General features: G+C 38.4%; 1 protein-coding gene across 43 annotated transcripts in view; it reads right to left on the bottom strand.

Moving 5' to 3' along the window:
* The window catches only part of CPEB3 (cytoplasmic polyadenylation element binding protein 3), a 196789-nt gene that overhangs the window by 106239 nt on the left and 71773 nt on the right, over positions 1-18777 (bottom strand). For 23 of the 43 annotated variants that reach the window (XR_014826625.1, XR_014826623.1, XR_014826624.1 and 20 more), the window contains 2 exons: positions 15441-15600; positions 4787-4843 (listed from right to left, as the gene is read on the bottom strand). Coding sequence is in view for 31 of the 43 variants with exons in the window: in XM_084994854.1 (XP_084850980.1) it covers positions 4787-4843; positions 15441-15600 (217 nt within the window). In the remaining 12 variants the exon portion in view is untranslated. Of the gene's footprint in view, positions 1-1663; positions 3304-3918; positions 4844-11879; positions 11976-15440; positions 15601-18777 lie in introns of those variants that run through there. The other 20 variants (XR_014826630.1, XR_014826629.1, XR_014826632.1 and 17 more) reach the window with 3 other exon arrangements.

The raw sequence follows: 18777 nt of genomic DNA on the forward strand, positions 1-18777 counted from the left end.
GTGCTAGAAACATCAGAAAAAAGGAGGGGGGTGGAGGGAAGTGGCCCATTCAAAGCTGAGCAGGAGTACTGAGAAGTGATAATGTTCACCAAGACATCTCTATCTTTCTTGTCAAGTCAGGAGAGCTGATAGCATGATACCTTCAGGAGAGGTTTGGGTTTTGGTGAGATCAAAGAAGTAAAAGAATGGGAGATTTTTCGAAGACATAGTGAATGGCAGCATTATGAACTGAATTAGGAAGGACAGACTTTGCACAGCAAAAAAAAGGGTAATAAAAAACTAAGGACAGGAGTTCCCTTCGTGGCTCAGAAGTTAATGAATCTAACTAGGAGCCATGAGGATGCAGGTTTGATCCCTGACCTCGCTCAGTGGGTCTGGGATCTGGTGTTGCCTTGAGCTGTGGTATAAGTTGCAGACGAGGCTCAGATCGCAAGTTGCTGTGGCTGTGGTGTAGGCCAGCAGCTGTATCTCCGATTTGACCCCTAGCCTGGGAATTTCCATATGCTATGAGTGCAACCTTAAGAACAAAGAAACAAAAAAAAAGCAACTACAACTGACTCACATTTCCTTTTTTTCCCCTTTGACTGCACCTGCAGCATACAAAAATTCTCAGACCAGGGCTCAAACCTGCACCAGAGCAGTGACCCAAGCCACAGCAGGGACAACGCCAGATTTTTAACCCACTAGGCCACCAGGGAACTCCTCACATTTCCTTTTTAAGAAAATTTAGCCATTGGTGTTCTCTTGTGGCACAGAGGGCTAAGGATCTGGTGTTGTCACTGCAGCAGCCTGGGTGGCTGCTGTGGTGTGGATTCAGTTCCTGACCTGAGAACTTCCACATGCCACAGGTGCAGCCAAAAAAAAATTAACCATTGACTCAATTCTTTTCAATTTTCACTGCCTATCTCTTCTTGTCTGAAAAGATAGCTCAACTGTAACCCAGCCCCCCTTTCTTTTTTTCTTATAAATTTACTTTTTAAAATTATTATTTTAACTAAAGTATAAATCATACATACAGGATTTGCAATGTTGTGCCAATTTTTGCTGTACCAACCCAAAGCCTTTCAATAATCACAAATTCTGAATTAATAAGGATTTATAATTTGGGACCTCATCTGTATAAAAGTTGAGGGAAAATAAGGACAGACCAGTTACAGGACAACAACTGTAGGGCCAATGAATGGCAGGCATAAAAAAGAAGATGAAAAAGCACGCAGTTGTGTTTGTGCATGTGTTACAAATGTAAGTCACGAAATGGCTTGGGCCCAACTATACAAAAGGGAAGAAAAGCTTAACCACACTACATCTGTCAAAACCTGTAGACCTTACAAGAATCCACCAAGGAGGATATTTTGCTTATTCTGATCGTTAGAAGTTGAAGTTAACTTTAAAAGAAAGCTGACAGTAAATAATGTGAATGTCAAACTCCAATCGCTTTTGGGGTTTTTTTTTGCTTTTTAGGGCCACATATGCAGCATATGGAAGTTCCCAGGCTAGGGGTCGAATAGGAACTACAGCTGCCGGCCTATACCACAGCCACAGCAACCTGGGATCTGAAACACATCAGCGACCTACACCACAGCTCACAGCAATGCTGGATCCCCGACCCACTGAATGAGGCCAGGGATTGAACCCAAGTCCTCATGGATACTAGTCAGGTTTATTTTTATTTTATTTTATTTTATTTTTTTGTTTTTTTAGGGCTGCCCCATGGCACATAGAGGTTCCAGGCTAGGGGTTGAATCGGAGCTGTAGCCTCCTGCCTACGCCACAGCCACAGCAACACCAGATCCGAGCCATGTCTGCAACCTACACCACAGCTTATGGCAACACCAGATCCTTAACCACTATCGAGGCCAGGGATCAAACCTGTGTTCGCTTCTGCTGAGCCACGATGGGAACTCCTAGCCAGGTTCATTTTCACTGTGCTACAACAGGAACTCCTCCAACTGCTTTTATGGTTTACTCTGAGGAGCCTACAGGTGAGCACCCACAGAGTCATTTAAAGATAGATGTGCTCTAGCATCTGCTGTAATGTTGCAAATATGTATAACTCATCAACATTCAATACAGATACTGGCAAAATGACCCTTTTAGTACTTAAAAAAATATATTACAGAATCTCACAATCTTCATTCTGAAAGCAATCATTAGGATGACCTAATTCACTCCCCTTCTTTTACAAATAAGGAAATTTTGAGGCCAGAAGAAGAATTTAAGCAACATGTAGAAAGTGGAAAGAACATAAAATGAAAGCTCGTATTTAAAAGCAGAGAATTAAAGAGAATCAAATCAAAGAGAATCAAAATCTTTTAAAAAGAAAAGTGTCTTTTAGGTTCATTTTACACAGAAAGTCAAAAGTCATATCCTCTCCCTCTTGCAAAAGAGGACTCAGAGGTGTCAAATTAGGTCTTTTCTAAAATACACACACTGTACAGCTATATGTAAAAGAATGAAATTAGAACACTCTCAAAAACCATACACAAAAATAAGCTCAGAATGGATTAAAGACCTAAATATAAGACCAGATACTATAAAACTCTTAAAGGAACACATAGGCCGAACATACTCTGACATAAACTGATAATATCTTCTCAGATCCACCTCCTAAAGCAATGACAATTAAAAAAAAAAAATGGGACCTAATTAAACTTAAAAGTTTTTTGCACAGCAAAGGAAACCCTTAACAAAACAAAAAGACAACCCACAGAACAGGAGAAAATACTTGCAAATGAAGCGACTGACAAGGGATTAATCTCCAAAATATATAAACACCTCCTGCAGCTAAATATCAAAAAAACAAACAATCTCATCAAAAAATGGACAGTAGATCTAAACAGGTATTTCTCCAAAGAAGATATACAGATGATCAAAAAACACATGAAAAAATACTCAACATTACTAATTATTAGAGAAATGCAAATCAAAACCACTGTGAGGTACCTACCATCTTACACCAGCCAGAATGGCCATCATCAAAAAGTCTACAAACAAGAAGTGCTGAAGAGGGTGTGGAGAAAAGGGAACTCTCTCACACTGTTGGTAGGAATGCAAATTGGTGCAACCACTGTGGAAAACAGTATGGAGATTCCTCAAAAAAAAAAAACTAGGAGTTCCCGTCGTGGCGCAGAGGTTAACGAATCCGACTAGGAACCATGAGGTTGCGGGTTCGGTCCCTGCCCTTGCTCAGTGGGTTAACGATCCGGCGTTGCCGTGAGCTGTGGTGTAGGTTGCAGACGCGGCTCGGATCCCGCATTGCTGTAGCTCTGGCATAGGCCGGTGGCTACAGCTCCGATTCGACCCCTAGCCTGGGAACCTCCATATGCCACGGGAGCGGCCCAAAGAAATAGCAAAAAGACCAAAAAAAAAAAAAAAAAAAAAACAACAACTAAAAATAGAATTACCATGTGATCCAGCAATCCCACTCCTGGGATTCTACCCAGAGAAAACTATAACTCAAAAAGATACATGTACTCCAATGGTCAGTGTAGCACTATATACAACAGCCAAAACGTGGAAGCAACCTAAATGTCCATCAACAGAGTGGATAAAGAAGATGGGGTACATATATATATAATGGAATATTACTCAGCCATAAAAAGAATGAAATAACGGCATTTGCAGCAACATGAATGGACCTAGAAATTATCATGCTAAGTGAAGTTAGACAGTGAGATACAAACATCATATGCTGTCATTTACATGTGGAATCTAAAAAAAAGATACAGGAGTTCCCATTGCAGCTCAGCAGTAATGAACCTGACTAGTATCCATGAGGACATGGGCTCAATCCCTAGCCTCGCTCAGTGGGTTAAGTATCCAGTGTTGCCATGAGCTGTGGTGTAGGTCACAGACTCAACTCAGATCCAGCATTGCTGTGGCTGTGGTGTAAGTCGGCAGCTACAGCTCCAAATCAACCCCTATTTATGGGAACATCATATGCCTCAGGTGTGGCCCTAAAAAGACAAAAAATAAAAATAAAAAATAAAAAAAGGATATAAAAGAACTTATTTGCCAAACAGAAACAGACTCACAGACTTGGAAAATTTATGGTTACCAACGGGGACAGGTTCAAGGGGGAGAGGTAAGCTGAGGCTTGGGGATGGAAATGTTCTATAATTAGGTTGTGATGATGGGTGTACAACTACAAATACAATAAAATTCATTGAAATAAAATAAAATACACACTTTTTCCTGCAGGCAGACACACTACCATACTGTTCTTTCCTTTTTAGGGCTGCACCTGCAGCATATGGAAGTTCCCAGGCTAGGGGTCAAACTGGAGCCGCAGCTGCTGGCCTACACCACAGCAACCAGACCTGAGCCACGTTGGATCTGCATCAGAATCACCTACAGAACTTGGTAATACACACATTCCTGGGCCCTATCCTTAAAGTCTCTGATTCAGCAGATCTGTAGTGGGTCCTGAGTGTTCGCTTTTTTTTCTAAATTAAAATATAGCTGATTTACAGTGCTGTGCCAATGTCTGCTGTACAGCCAAGTAACCCATTCATACATGTATATACATTCCCTTTCTTATGTTATCGTCCATCATGGTCTATCCCAAGAGATTGGATATAGTTCCCAGACTTTGCATTTTGAGTAAGCTCCCAAATGATGCTGATCTGCTGGTCCAGGGACCACACTTTGAAAACCACTGGTATAGAATAATGATCTATACAATACTCAGCAGAAGGCTGAAATGTAATGCACAACTAAGAAAGTAGGAATTACATGCTGTAGACCTGACGACTAATTTTATAGAATATTTCATGCGAAGACTTACTGTTAAGTGCCATAATATTATCTGTTCCTGGATGATGGAAATTTATTCCCATGCGTCCTAAAAAATAAAATAATTTTATTTTAAGCACAGAGAAAAGAATGTGTAATATAATCACAAATACATTGTACGATATGAACATTACAAAAAACTAAAACAGATTAATCTATAACAATGCTATCACAGGCCATAGCAGTTACAACAGTTTTAAATCAAGTCATAAAACATATGCATGAAAAAAATCTTAAAACAAAGCCAAAGTCTCAATAACAAAAAATAAACAAAACAAAAAGAAGCTTCCATTATAATAATAGGAAATTTTAACGCATCTCCCACATTCCGATTTAAACATGCCAACTCCCTGGATTAAGCATTTTACTTAAACAATTTATACTGCCTTTCGAATTCAAGCAGCAAAATAATGAATTCAAAGAAGTATATAAACTTGAAGCTTAAAGAGAATGAAAAGATAAAGGTTTCATAGTGGCTCAAAAATGCAACATAATGATCAGAATGTAAAGATGTAAAACTTATGTGATAGAAACAGTGGGGGAACAATGACTGACCTAAAAATGTAGGGTTCTTCTGCTGCCCCTATCCCTACTTAGTTATATGACCTTGGGCATAGTGCTTGTGTCCAGACTTTCACCGTTATAGTATCAGGTGGATGGCTACCTGTTTTCGCATGTCTCCAGGCTAAGAATCATATTCACATTTTTAAAGAGTTGTAAAAACAAACACAAAAAGTTAAAAAAAAAAAAAAAAAGAATGTGCAACAGAACCATATGGCCCACAGGCCTACTATCTGGCCCTTTGCAGACAGTGTTTGCCAATCTCTGGCCTATAAGATGACAAGTCTAAATCAGACATTTCAACTAATAGTCTCCAGGTTTAAGAGTGGAAGATGTGATAATTACTAGGGAAAAAGGAGGTGGCTGTATGAAAAGAAAAATGAAACAGAGAGTCTTACACAGAAAAAAAAAATGTACCTCATAAGTTTTCTTAACCAATTCCTTTAATAAAATATTTATTGGAACAATTCTTTTGTGTAAAGCTCACATGATATATGTGAACTTGGCTCTGCATGTCCAAATATGTCAAAGATTATCATGAAGTTCTCAGGAAAAGTGTTGATTTTATGTCACTACCATTATTTAAACAAATAAATGTCAATAGTATTTTTGAGGAGAATGATACAGATAAAGCTGGAGATAAGGAAGAAATGCTTGACCTTGACAACAAAAACAGTGTTATATATAATTACAAAAGGTCAGTAATTTGGTACTAAACGCCGTTACAGGGTACTGGATGCAAAAAGCATTATCAAGCTCTCTCACCCAAAAGAGAAGAATCGCAGTGGTCAAAGTGAAATACTTGTGTCAAATAAAAACAAATGGATGGGGGAATCATGAATTTCCAGTCAAATCAATTTTTTGCCTAGATGAGGACATCCTAATCTCTTAAAGACTCTTAGGTCACAGTAATTTGTGAAAGGTCATTTCATATTAAAGGATAGGGAAAAAGCCAAACTCTCCTAAGTATACTATTACTTGTTTTGATGGATGTGTGTGTGTGTGTGTGTGTGTGTGTGTGTGAGAGAGAGAGAGAGAGAGAGAGAGAGAGAGAGAGAGAGAGAGAGAGAGAGAGAGAATGGAAAAATCATCAGCCATTGACGGATTCTGTTGAAACTGTTCTAGTTTTACCATGAAGCATTATAGGACTTTCAACAAAAATTATTTGTAGTTTTTATAATATTAAACTTCCTTATTAGGTACATATATCTCTAGCTGTATGGAGACTATTTTGCTAGCATTTATATTACAGTAAATTCTTTTTTAGAATATATTTTAATGTTTTCTATGGAAAACACATTAGTAAAGAATTATCTTAAACGATGGAATTGACTTTTATTTTTATGTGTTCCGTAGACCTTTCCATATTTAGTAGAATTACTAGCAGTTTCAAAAACTACCTACTGTTAAAAGATATACCTTAACAGTATCTGCATATGTAATTGTTCTATGTGTCATTTTTCCAACTCCTAAGTCATTTTAGAGTCTCTAAAAACTAATCTGCACCATATGCAATCTCCCACCACAGCACATTGATCAGAACGTCCTATAGGAAAATTTGTCACCAGAACAGTTGGGAGAATTTACATTCCGGTTTTAGTTAGCTGTATCAGTGTTTACGCTTTCATTATTTTCAGATAATGGCCACCTTATTTGGAGTATTTGGAGTACCACCAAATACTAACATCTAAGATAACTAAAAACCTACACTGTGCATTAGAATTTAAGCAAATGGCACACACACAGGGTCTCTTCTGTCTTTGACCTAGGAATATTCAGATATGGGTGTGGTTCCCATGAGCTAGGGATGTTCCCTAAACATTCTCAGAAAAATGAAGGGTTACCAAGGAAACCAAACAAGCCCAAATTTAGCTCATTCAACTTCTTTCATGGTAAAGAATAACATAGTTTACAATCACTACATCAAATAATAATTTTCATATGTTTCTGGAACTACTTATGTTCCCTAATTTTAAGGGGTGCCCCTCTCTAGTTCTCCAGAAGTTGGAACTTTCTTATACTCTTTCCATCAGGTTTGGGGACTTTTCAGCCTAGAAAGATGAAACTGAAAGGAAGCTCAGTAGTTTTCTAATTATAATCCTCCATTCCACAGTGATTACTTCCAATTCAAGCTTTCTAAAGATGCCACAAAACGAGAGCCTTAGGCAATGTTTTGTTGATGAAGGCATCACTACTTGCTGAAAAGCACAAAATTTACTGTCTTTCCTGGTATCTTTCCTAATTCTGTTGCCTCTCTGACTTTAGTGGATCTCTGGATCAAATTCATTAACAAAAGATTTTATAAGAAACTCTAGTTCAATGTCAGACCTATCAGAACCAATTATTTAAATGTAATCTAATTTTTTCCCAACTAAATATAAATTATTTTTAGTGAAATCACTTATGGCTTAAGTTACTTTCCTTACCTATTCAAAAATTAATGTTTAGATTATAAAATACAACATATTTTCATTGGAGAAAAATTAGACAATACAGAAAAATGAAGAAAACAAGATCACCAAGCAAAGACAAGCTCTGTTAATATTTCGCTTTATATACATAAAGGTTAGCTTTTCTAGAATTAGGATTATTTCATAATACTTTTTAAATTTAATATATTGTATGCCTTAAGTTTTACAGTTAACATGGGATTTTGAAGGAGACAGAAAATATACGACAGCAAAAGAAAAACTGAATCCAACTTCATATGAGGCCATTTCTTTTTTCTTCCTTTTGTCCAACAAATACTGCTGTTTAATCAGCTGTGAAAATAGAATCAAGTGTGTGACATCTGGTGATTTTTGTTAATGCAGTCTGGTGCTGCCAGCGTGACATTTTGTCACCTGTCCATGGTCTGCTATTTTTAAATTGTTCTTGTCAGCTAGCTATCTTTTAAGTATAGTGTAAAATATAAGGTTTCGAAAACTGGAAGGCATACTTGGTTTTACTGAGTTAAATGATGCTGTGGAAATCTGAGACTGTGTCCCACTTTCCCTACTGCACAAGGCCTGATAAATGGAGTGGGAGAGGATGGAGGGGGAAGTTGGAGAATAGGGTTACATATGGCTATTCAGACTCTACAAAATCATAGTCTCATGAGCTCAATCATTTAAGATGCCAGTTATAAAAAACTGCCTCTACTGTTAAGTTTCAGAGTCAAACTAAACCCATGTCCAAAACAAAAACTGGAATTTTTATTAAGTCATAATTAATTATGAAAAAAAAACCTCTTCACTTTTTCAACACATTGTGAGATAGGGAACAACTGCTGTATCTTTCTCCAATCATGCCCACATGCTCTAAGAAGTCAAGTACTTTGGAGACTTTACATAACAGAACATGAGTACTGTGCTCTAGAAAATGTTATGAGACAGTATATATTCATCTGATTCTATCTCCAACCAATTTTCTCTATAAAGCTGAAAAGATAGTCCCTCAGAAAAATCGTCTGCAAGATACAATTATATAAGAATACAACAAATTGGTGTTTCAAATCCCTTTTAAAGAAAAATGATAAAAAATATGATACTATAGTAGTCTCAATGTGTTCCAAAGAACCACAAAGTGAAAACATGAGCTTTGACCCAAGGTCAAATCCTAGTTTCTTCACATACCAGCAGTGAATAATTTTTGGTATGTTATCAAGTCCTTTGTGCCTACATTTCCTCATTTATACTCTAGAACAATTAAGTCAAAATTTGCAGATGTAGTACCAGGATTAAAGTATCCATAATCTTTTTCTCCCATGTGATTATAGTGCTATAGCAGGATCAAAGGGAAATTAATGGGCAGTATCTATAATACAAAAATCACTCAACTTCTATCTACTGGCCTCCCTTTTACGTAGAACAAGAACAATCATTTCTTGCTCACTTCGAAGCTGGGCCCTAATAGTCTGGAATCTGCTAACCTTTATATAGGACAGACTGATAAGGGCAAAAGGGATGTAGCACAAAACAGAACTGAATCAACAGTTCAAGTAAAGAGACTGTAAATTTTTCTGAAAAAACTAAATGTAATAAATGTATACTTTTTCTAATACAAGGTGACCTCAACATTCCTCAAAAGGGGCCAATTTTGTGAAAGGCTCTGTAATACTAAATTTAAAGAAAAGCCTCTGTAAGTAACACCAAAGGGCTGGCATTTATTCTTTCCAAGTTTCTGTCAATTTAAGTGTTTTAAAGCACTATTATCGGAAGATAGCTGCTGTTCTTTCCCAGATTCAGTTTACATCTGAAAAGCAAGCTCTTCACTATCAGTTCTCAACTGACACCTGCTCTTTTCATTTTTCAAATTTCGGTTCCATGAATGGTGACAGAAGAGAAAATTCAAATACACAAAAATGTTTCATCAGGCACTACCCCCAAGTGGCCAGCCAACCCTACTCTTCTGTTGTAACAGGGAGTCTGCATGGGAGGAGAGAAAAGTGACTCCTTCCTGGTTTTTGCCAAGATGTCTGCTATCTTGTGCTACGCCAGCCGGTCAACAGGACCTTGCTTCGCAATGTCACCTACACTGCCCAATGCACCGCGGCTGGATTTTCCTTTTTATTCTTCTCTCTCATTACCTTGTCTTCTTTGAATAATAATCCCAACAGAGGTGATGAATAATCAAACCTAACGTCTCTGGGTTTTCAGAGGGGTTGTCCAGTGGTGAGGGGAGCCCTCACCATTAGCAGCAAGTCAAGGACAGCTATAAGGAGGGTACAGTGGTGACTATTTTCCCTATCTTAATCTTTACTCCCCCAATGTCGGAAATCCCCCTAATCCTCAACAGTGATGGGGACAGTTGGCTTTCCCTACAGTCCACTAGAAAAGAGGGCAGAGGATAATGCTTCTGACCCAGGCTCGTTCATCTCTCTACTGACCCAAGTTTTTCCGTATTTCGAAAAGAAATATGGGGTAGTTTTCACCAGTTCATCACCCTTCTCAAAACCCTCCTCATTTCCTAGAGACAGTCTCTCAAATGAACAACAGGAAAAGTCATTCATAAGGTATGGTAAGAGACAATAGGTAATTTATTAAAATGTTATTCTGCTGGAATCAAGAACCATAGTTTGAGATCAAAGAAGCCAAAAAAAATTTGTTTAATTTTTTTTTAAATAAGGGTTCTGTGAGGAAGTTCCGCTATGGTACAACAAGTTAAGGATTGGGCACTGTCAGCACAGTGGCTCAGGTGGCAGCTGTGGCATGGGTTCGATCCTTGGCCTGGGAAATTCCACACGCCATGGCATGGCCAAAAAAAATAAATAAATAAGGGTTCTGTGATCTGAGCACACAGCAGAAGACATTCCTCAGGATTCTGTGAAGAAAGCCTAATCCGACTTTTCTTTTTCCTTATTTTTCTTTTTAGGGCTGTACCTGCGGCATACAGAAGTTCCCAGGCTAGGGGTCAAATGGGAGCTACAGCTGCTGGACTACACCACAGCCACAGCAACGCTGGATCCGAGCCGCATCTGCGACCTACACCACAGCTCATGGCAACACCTGATCCTTAACGTTCTGAGCGAGGTCAGGGATCGAACCTGTGTTCTCATGGATACTAGTTGGGTTTGTTACTGCTGAGCTGCAGGAACTCTGATTTGACTTTTCTACTACATTACTTGACATTTTTATCATGGAGGAGAAAGTAGAGGATTTTTTTTTTTTTCATTTTTGTAAAGTCTTATTGAAGTACAGTTGATTTACAGGGGATTTTTTAAAATTTCCTACAAATATCTTCAAGGTTGACCCAGTATAAGGAGAAATACAATTGGAAAACTGTTAAAGCTCTTTACTAGAACAGGAGTCTTATTACTTCCTAGATTTCCTATTCTGTCATTTCTCCTACCAACCTTTTTTTCTCTTAAATCAAGATAGCAGTTGAATAAAAAGATTTCTTTCTTTCTTTCTTTTTCTTTCTCTTTCTTTCTTTCTTTCTTTCTTTTTTGCTTTTAAGGGCTGCACCCTTGGCATGTGGAGATTCCTGGGTCCTTAAGCCACTGAGCGAGCCCAGGGATTGAACTGGCAACCTCATGGTTCCTAGTCAGATTCATTTCTGCTGCACCAAGACGGGAACTCCAAATAAAAAGATTTCTTATTGAATACATTTATAAGATGAAATGCCAATGTGAACATATTTTTACCATGTTCACTTTAACTACATTATGAAGTACTTTTACTTTTCATGAACATGATATCCGACTTTATTATACTTTCTTAATACTATTTGCATACACAACTTCGGAAAGCCAACATAACTTATAAGGATTATGTTTCTTTCTCCTTTAGGTGGTTTTTTTTATAATGATGGAATGTTTATCCTTCACTAGTCACTACTTATATCTATGGCAAATACAAAATTTTTGACAACTTGGATTTGCAAGCTTTCAACATTTAGCTACAGTTTAGCTGGAAGAAAATAAATATTGTAGGGGTATAAAGGTTTACTTTATTCCCTAGGCCAGGCAGTAGGCACACCACTACCACTGCCAGAAGAAAAATACAGATAACTTTTGAGAGGTTTCTAGTGTCAGGGACTTTATCTCACCTTCACACCCACTTTATGAAGTAGGTGCTTTACTTTAATGATGAAGACACTGAGGTTCTGAAGAGGCTAATGTATCTAGATCAACAGCCAACCTAAGGGCAGAACCAGAATTCAAACCCAGGTTTGAATGACTGCAGAATCAGAAAGGCTCAATTGAAATTTCATCTTCTATACAGAGAATATAAAAAATTTGAATGAATGTTAATAAAAACAATAGCCTTGTGTGTGTGTGTGTGTGTGTGTGTGTGTGTGTGTGTGTGTGTGTGTGTGTCTTTTTTTGCCTTTTCTAGGGCCACTCCTGAGGCATATGGAGGCTCCCAGGCTAGGGGTCTAATCGGAGCTGTAGCCACTGGCGTACGCCAGAGCCACTGCAATGAGGGATCCAAGCCATGTCTGCAACCTTCACCACAGCTCACAGCAACACCAGATCCTTAACCCACTGAGCAAGGCCAGGGATAGAACCCACAACCTCATGGTTCCTAGTCCAATTCGTTAACCACTGTGCCACAATGGGAACTCCAAAAACAATAGTCTTTGTTATCGCTAGGTAGTAAGTCTCAGCTGTTTTTTTCACTTTCTTTTTTTGTCTTTTTAAGGACTATTTGAATTTCTTACAATGAGCAAGAACATATTTTTTTCTAAAGAAAACTGAACTCTAGAGAAAAGCATCAAAACAAATAAGCACACAAAAAACCAATGACTCTCTAACTTGAGTTTTGAGACCCTCAAAATAGTGTTCACGGAGTTCCCGTTGTGGCTTAGTGGTTAACAAATCCGACTAGGAACCATGAGGTTCCAGGTTCGAACCCTGGCCTTGCTCAGTGGGTTAAGGATCCAGCGTTGCCGTGAGCTGTGGTGTAGGTTGCAGACGTGGCTTGGATCCTGTGTTGCTGTGGCTCTGGCGCAGGCTGGCAGCTACAGCTCTAATTAAGATCCCTAGCCTGGGAATCTCCATATGCTTCAGGAGCAGCCCAAGAAATGGCAAAAAGACAAAGAAAAAAAAAAAAAAGTCTTCCCATGTTCAAGTGGGAGAAGAGGATATTAAAGTTAGGAAGAAGAACAGGATGGATAAAGGAAAGCGTTTCTGGACAGACTCCTACAGAAGCCATGAGGTAGGTCCCCTAGCCTACCACGTTTCTAAAAGCTTGATTTACCTAAATATTTACATCTTTTGGCTCAAGGAACCCCACAGTGAATTTACCTTAAGAAAAAGCTATGCGCAAGAACTCATCCATGGTAGCATTACCTACGTGGAGAAAAAGCTGGAAACAATCTAAGAGTCAACCTTTTTTAAGGTCTATGAATAATTTATAAAGACCTCAGATAAAAATGAAGATAATGTTTAGCATGTGGGAAATAAAAAAATAAGGGATATAACATCATAATTTTTTTAAATTATCTTTTTGTTATAATTTCCTCTATTTTTTAAAGTCAAAAATTACTTAAAATCTTTCCTTTAAAATGCTAGGATCATAATTTTTTTTTTTTTTTTTTTTTTTTAAGAGCCAAACCTGTGGCACATGGACATTCCCAGAGTAGGGGTCAAATCCGAGCTACAGCTGTGGGCCACAGCCACAGCAATGCCAGATACAAGCTGTGCCCATGACCTACACCACAGCTCATGGCAACACTGGATCCTTAGCCCACTGAGCAAGGCCAGGGATTGAACCTGAGTCCTCATGGATATTAGTCGGGTTCCTTACTGCTGAGCCACAACTGGAACTCCCCATAATTATGTTTTTTATAAGTAATAAGGATCAAACACATGGTGCCATAAGCCAGATGTAAGTCTCCCAGCTAGAAAAGGGAAGCCGGAAGCTCAAACACCTTAACGAGGGGACGATAACATGGTGATGTAACTGACCATGGGAAATAGTCCCTTCCTAGGAAATTAATGTGGGTGGTATGAATTTGGAAGTTTCAAATGTACTGAGGCTGTAAAAAAGTACATATTAAGTGCCTTCCAACTTATAAGGTCATATTACATCTACAAGTACAATGCAGAAGGCTTTATTAGATGAAATCTCACATTTGTAAGTGTAGTGGAAAAACGTATGCAGAGGAAATTGGACATACAATGAAAAAGGGGCCACCACAACTGGAATACGGTACTTTCATTACCCCATAGGAAGGGGGTTTACTTGGACAGCTCCTTGTATTTTGACAGCTCCTACTCTCAACAGGGCACTACAGATCCTGCTTAATCAATATCCACAAAATTCTAGAAAATTGTTTTATAGACTATAGTCTAAGATCCTTCCATAATCTTTTATTGCTAGCAGAATAGAGAGCAAGATAAAACAGATATGCATAAAGAACAAGGGCTGAATATTTTAGAATAATTAGGAGAGGCTTACAGCTGTGCGTGGTAGAGAAGGAAGACAAACGTAGATGTAGATGGTACTAAAAACACAAAACGGTCTGTGAATATTGCTTTTTTTTTTTTAACACCATTCTCACTTCTAAGTGAAATTACCATGTACCTAATCTTTACTGTAGAAAGAAGTAACGGTAAATAAATATAACAACGACCAAATGAGAGGCCTTTTTTCCTGCTTCTCAAGGCCTTGAAATGTAGCTTTTCTTAAAATCTTTTATTGTCTTCATAGCCTGTTAACTACTTTCTTTTCACTGGAAATTGAGGAAAGCAGCAGAAAACCATGAGTGTGACAAGAAGATGATGAAGCAGATTTTTGGTGTGGCATGAAGAAATGACCATCAGGTGTTCACAGTCAGTCATACCGTATGTAAGAGCCTGCAGGGAACCAGAGGGGATCAGATTCCTCACAACTCTAGAGGACAGAAGGTTCATAAAAGATGGGCATCCCTGTGGCTAATGCTTTACAGCTTTCAGATAATTAGGCTCTAAGCCCCGGTGCAGTGGCTATTTCCACAGAAAATTTCCATCACGGTATTTAAAAATATCACAGAGCCCCTAAAAAATCCTATAACCCATAACAAGACCTATCTGTCTTCATGAATGTAACATCAGCCTCTATCCTGAACTTACATGGGCTCTAAAAATAGGAAGTCCTAATACTGCTGACCCCGGGACTTTCTGCCTTAGAGTTAACCCAAAACATTTTTCTTGTGTTTAGCTTGCTCTATGTCTGTGTAGTGATACTTCCTACACTAGGAAAGTGACTATATTCTAATGAAATGAAACCTTTTTCTATGAACTTTTCTGAAGCAGTCTTTGGAGATTAAATGTTATACTTCCTTGCAGTGTACGTGGACTTCAATGAATTATCCAGGTTCAGTTAAGGATTCCAAATGCACAAAGCTCAAAACACTTGGCTTCTGGTCTCATGCTATAAACCACGACCTCAGCTACCCCACGCATGCTTCTGCCAGACATTATGATTAAAGCGATCAAACTTGATTATGGTAGGTAGCTGAACCCAGGTTTAAAAAAATCAACTTTAAATACATTCCACAGTGCTTTACAAAGCAAACAAAGCAAACAAAAAAGAAACAAAAACAAAAATCACAATGATTAAAAAGCTGATTTTTGTTTAAAACACCAAGCAAGGAATGGACATATGAATATTCCTAACCTGCAAAATGATTCCTCCACATTATATCAGCGAAACTCATTGGTGGGCCACTGGGAGGGTAGTGTTTACCTTTCAGAGGCTCATGATCAGTCCTTATCATATCCATTAAGGAGTTCTCCAACGAGTGCAAGTTAAAAGTGTCATAGGGCCTACTCCGGTCCTAAAAGTAAAAACAGAACAAGACAATACATAAAATTACTTCACAAAATTAATAACCATGTTATTTGCTTCTTGCTATAGATTGATGACATGAATCAAAATTCCAGATAGTTTTAGTTGGGAGTTCCTGCTATGGTTTGGATTCAATCCCTGGCCCAGGAACTTCCACATGTCACAGGTGTGGCAAAAAAAAAAGTTCCAGACACTTTTAATAACACACAGCACACAGTCATTCTTTTCATTAAGAATAATGACTTGGCAACATTAATTTTAATATGTTTCTATAATTAATTAAATCACATCCTTTCCCCTAATAATGCTTTTTTTTCTTTCTTTTCTTTCTTTTTTTTTTTGTCTTTTTAGGGCCGCATCCTTGGCATATGGAGGTTCCCAGGCTAGGGGTCAAACAGGAGCTGTAGCTGCCAGCCTATGCCGCAGCCACAGCAATGCCAGATCCAAGTTGCTTTTGTGACCTACACCACGGCTCATGGCAACGCCAGATCCTTAACCCAATGAGCAAGGCCAGGGATTGAACCTCCATCTTCATGGATGCTGGTCAGATTCGTTTCCACTGAGCCACAATGGAAACTCCCCCCAAATAATTCTTTAAAGCGTATGTCCCACTACTTCAGACTGATTTTCTCTGAAATGAACTAAAAAGGTAAAATCAAAGGAAAAGTCAAGTGAATTGGCTTTTGCCCTCCACCCTTCACCCGCGTCTCTACTATCAAATGGATATTGTATTCTAATGAATAGGGACCTTTTCTTTCCTAGAGGAAAATCGTAACTAAGAACCCGAAGAAGTTCTCTTGAGGCATAGCAGGTTAAGGATCTGACATCGTCACTGCAACAGCTCTCAGGTCACTGCTGTGGCAGAGGTTTGAGCCCTGGCCTGGGAACTTCTACATACTGTGGGCACAGCAAAACAAAACAAAACAAAAAAAAAAACCCTCTCAGTCTACAAACGGAATCACTTCCTTGAAAAAAATCAAAAGGTGACATTAGTGTCAATGTAATTTAATTGGGTATCTTTAATAATTATTACTGATAATTCCATTGCATTTCTGTATACTAACCATAAAATATTAGAAAAGGAATATAAAAACATAATACCTTTTAAAATTACAGCCCCAGGAGTTCCCGTCATGGCTCAGTGGTTAACAAACCCGATTAGGAACCATGAAGTTGTGGGTTCGATCCCTGACCTCGCTCAGTGGGTTAAGGATCTGGCGTTGCCATGAGCTGTGGTGTAGGTGGCAGACGCAGCTTGTATCCCGCATTGCTGTGGCTCTGGTGTAGGCCGGCAGCTATAGCTCCGATTAGATCCCTAGCCTGGGAACCTCCATGTGCCATGGGTGCAGCCCTAGAAAAGACTAAAATAAAATAAAATAAAATAAAATAAAATTGCAGCCCCCATAATTAAATATCTAGGAATAAACCTGACCAAGGAGGTGAAAGACTTATACACTGAGAACTATAAAACATTAATCAAGGAAATTAAAGAGGATTCAAAGAAATAGAAAGATATTCCATGCTCCTGGGTTAGAAAAATCAATAGCATAAAAATGTCCATATTACCCAAAGCAATCCACAGATTCAGTGCAATCCCTATCAAATTGCCCATGACATTTTTCACAGAACTAGAAATAATCCAAAAAATTATATGGAACGATAAAAGACACAGAATTTTTTTATTACTCAATGAATTTATTACATTTATAGCTGTACAATGATCATCACAAAAAAGACACAGAATTGCCAAAGCAGTCCTGAGGAACAAAAACCAAGCAGGAGTCATAATTCTCCCAGACTTCAGACAGTATTACAAAGCCACAGTGATCAAGACAGAGTGGTACTGGTACCAAAACAGATATACAGACCAATGGAACAGAATAGAGAACCCAGAAATAAACCCAGACACCTACGGTCAATTAATCTTTGACAAAGGAGGCAAGAATATAAAATCAGAAAAAGTCTTTTCAGCAATTGGTACTGGGAAAACTGGACAGCTGCATATACATCAATGAAACAAGAACACACCCTCACACCATGCACAAAAATAAACTCAAAATGGCTTAAAGACTTAAACATAAGTCAAGACACCATCAAACTCCTAGAAGAGAACATAGGCAAAACATTCTCTGAAGTCAACCTTACAAAAGTTTTCTAGGTCAGTCTCCCAAGGCAACAGAAATAAAAACAAAAATAAACCAATGGGACCTAATCAAACTGAAAAGCTTTTGCACAGCAAAGGAAACCATAAAAAAAAAAAAAAAAAAAGACAACTTATGGAATGGGAGAAAATGAGTTCAAATAATGCAACTGACGAGGGTTTAATCTCTAAAATATACAAACAACTTATACAACTCAAAAGCAAAAAACCCAACAACCCAATGGAAAAATGGGCAAAAATGAGGAGACATTTCTCCAAAGAAGATACACAGATGGCCAACAAGCACATGAAAAAATCCTCAACATCACTGTTTATTATAGAAACGCAAATCAAAACTACCATGAAATACCACTTCACACCAGTCAGAATGGCCATCATTAATAAGTCCACAAAAAACACATACTGGGGAGGTTGTGGAGAAAAGGGAACTGTCTTGCACTGTTGGTGGGAATGTAAGCTGGTACAACCACTATGGAGAACAGTATGGAGGTACCTCAGAACACTATACATAGAACTACCATATGACCCAGCAATCCCACTCTTGGGCATCTATCTGGACAAAACTCCTTGAAAAAGACACATGCACCCGTATGTTCACTGCAGCACTATTCCCAACAGCCAAGACATGGAAACAACCTAAATGTCCATCAACAGATGAATGGATTAAGAAGATGTGGTATATATACACCATGGAATACTACTCAGCCATTTAAAAATCACAAAATGATGCCATTTGCAGCAACATGGATTGAACTAGAGACTCATCCTAAGTGAAGTAAGTCAGCAAGAGAAAGACAAATACCATATGATATCACTTATATCTGGAATCTAATATACAGCACAAATGAACCTTTCCACAGAAAAGAAAATCATGGACTTGGAGAACAGACTTGTGGCTGCCAAGGAGAAGGGAGTGGGATGGACTGGGAATCTGGGGTTAATAAATGCAAACTATTGCCTTTGAAATGGATAAGCAATGAGATCCTGCTGTATAGCACTGGGAAC

The sequence above is a fragment of the Sus scrofa genome, chromosome 14 (genome assembly GCF_054392235.1).
Source record: "Sus scrofa isolate SSC_HxYL_T2T_F1_AM1 chromosome 14, Sscrofa_HxYL_maternal_Yorkshire_Landrace_v2.0, whole genome shotgun sequence".
NCBI lineage: Eukaryota > Metazoa > Chordata > Mammalia > Artiodactyla > Suidae > Sus > Sus scrofa.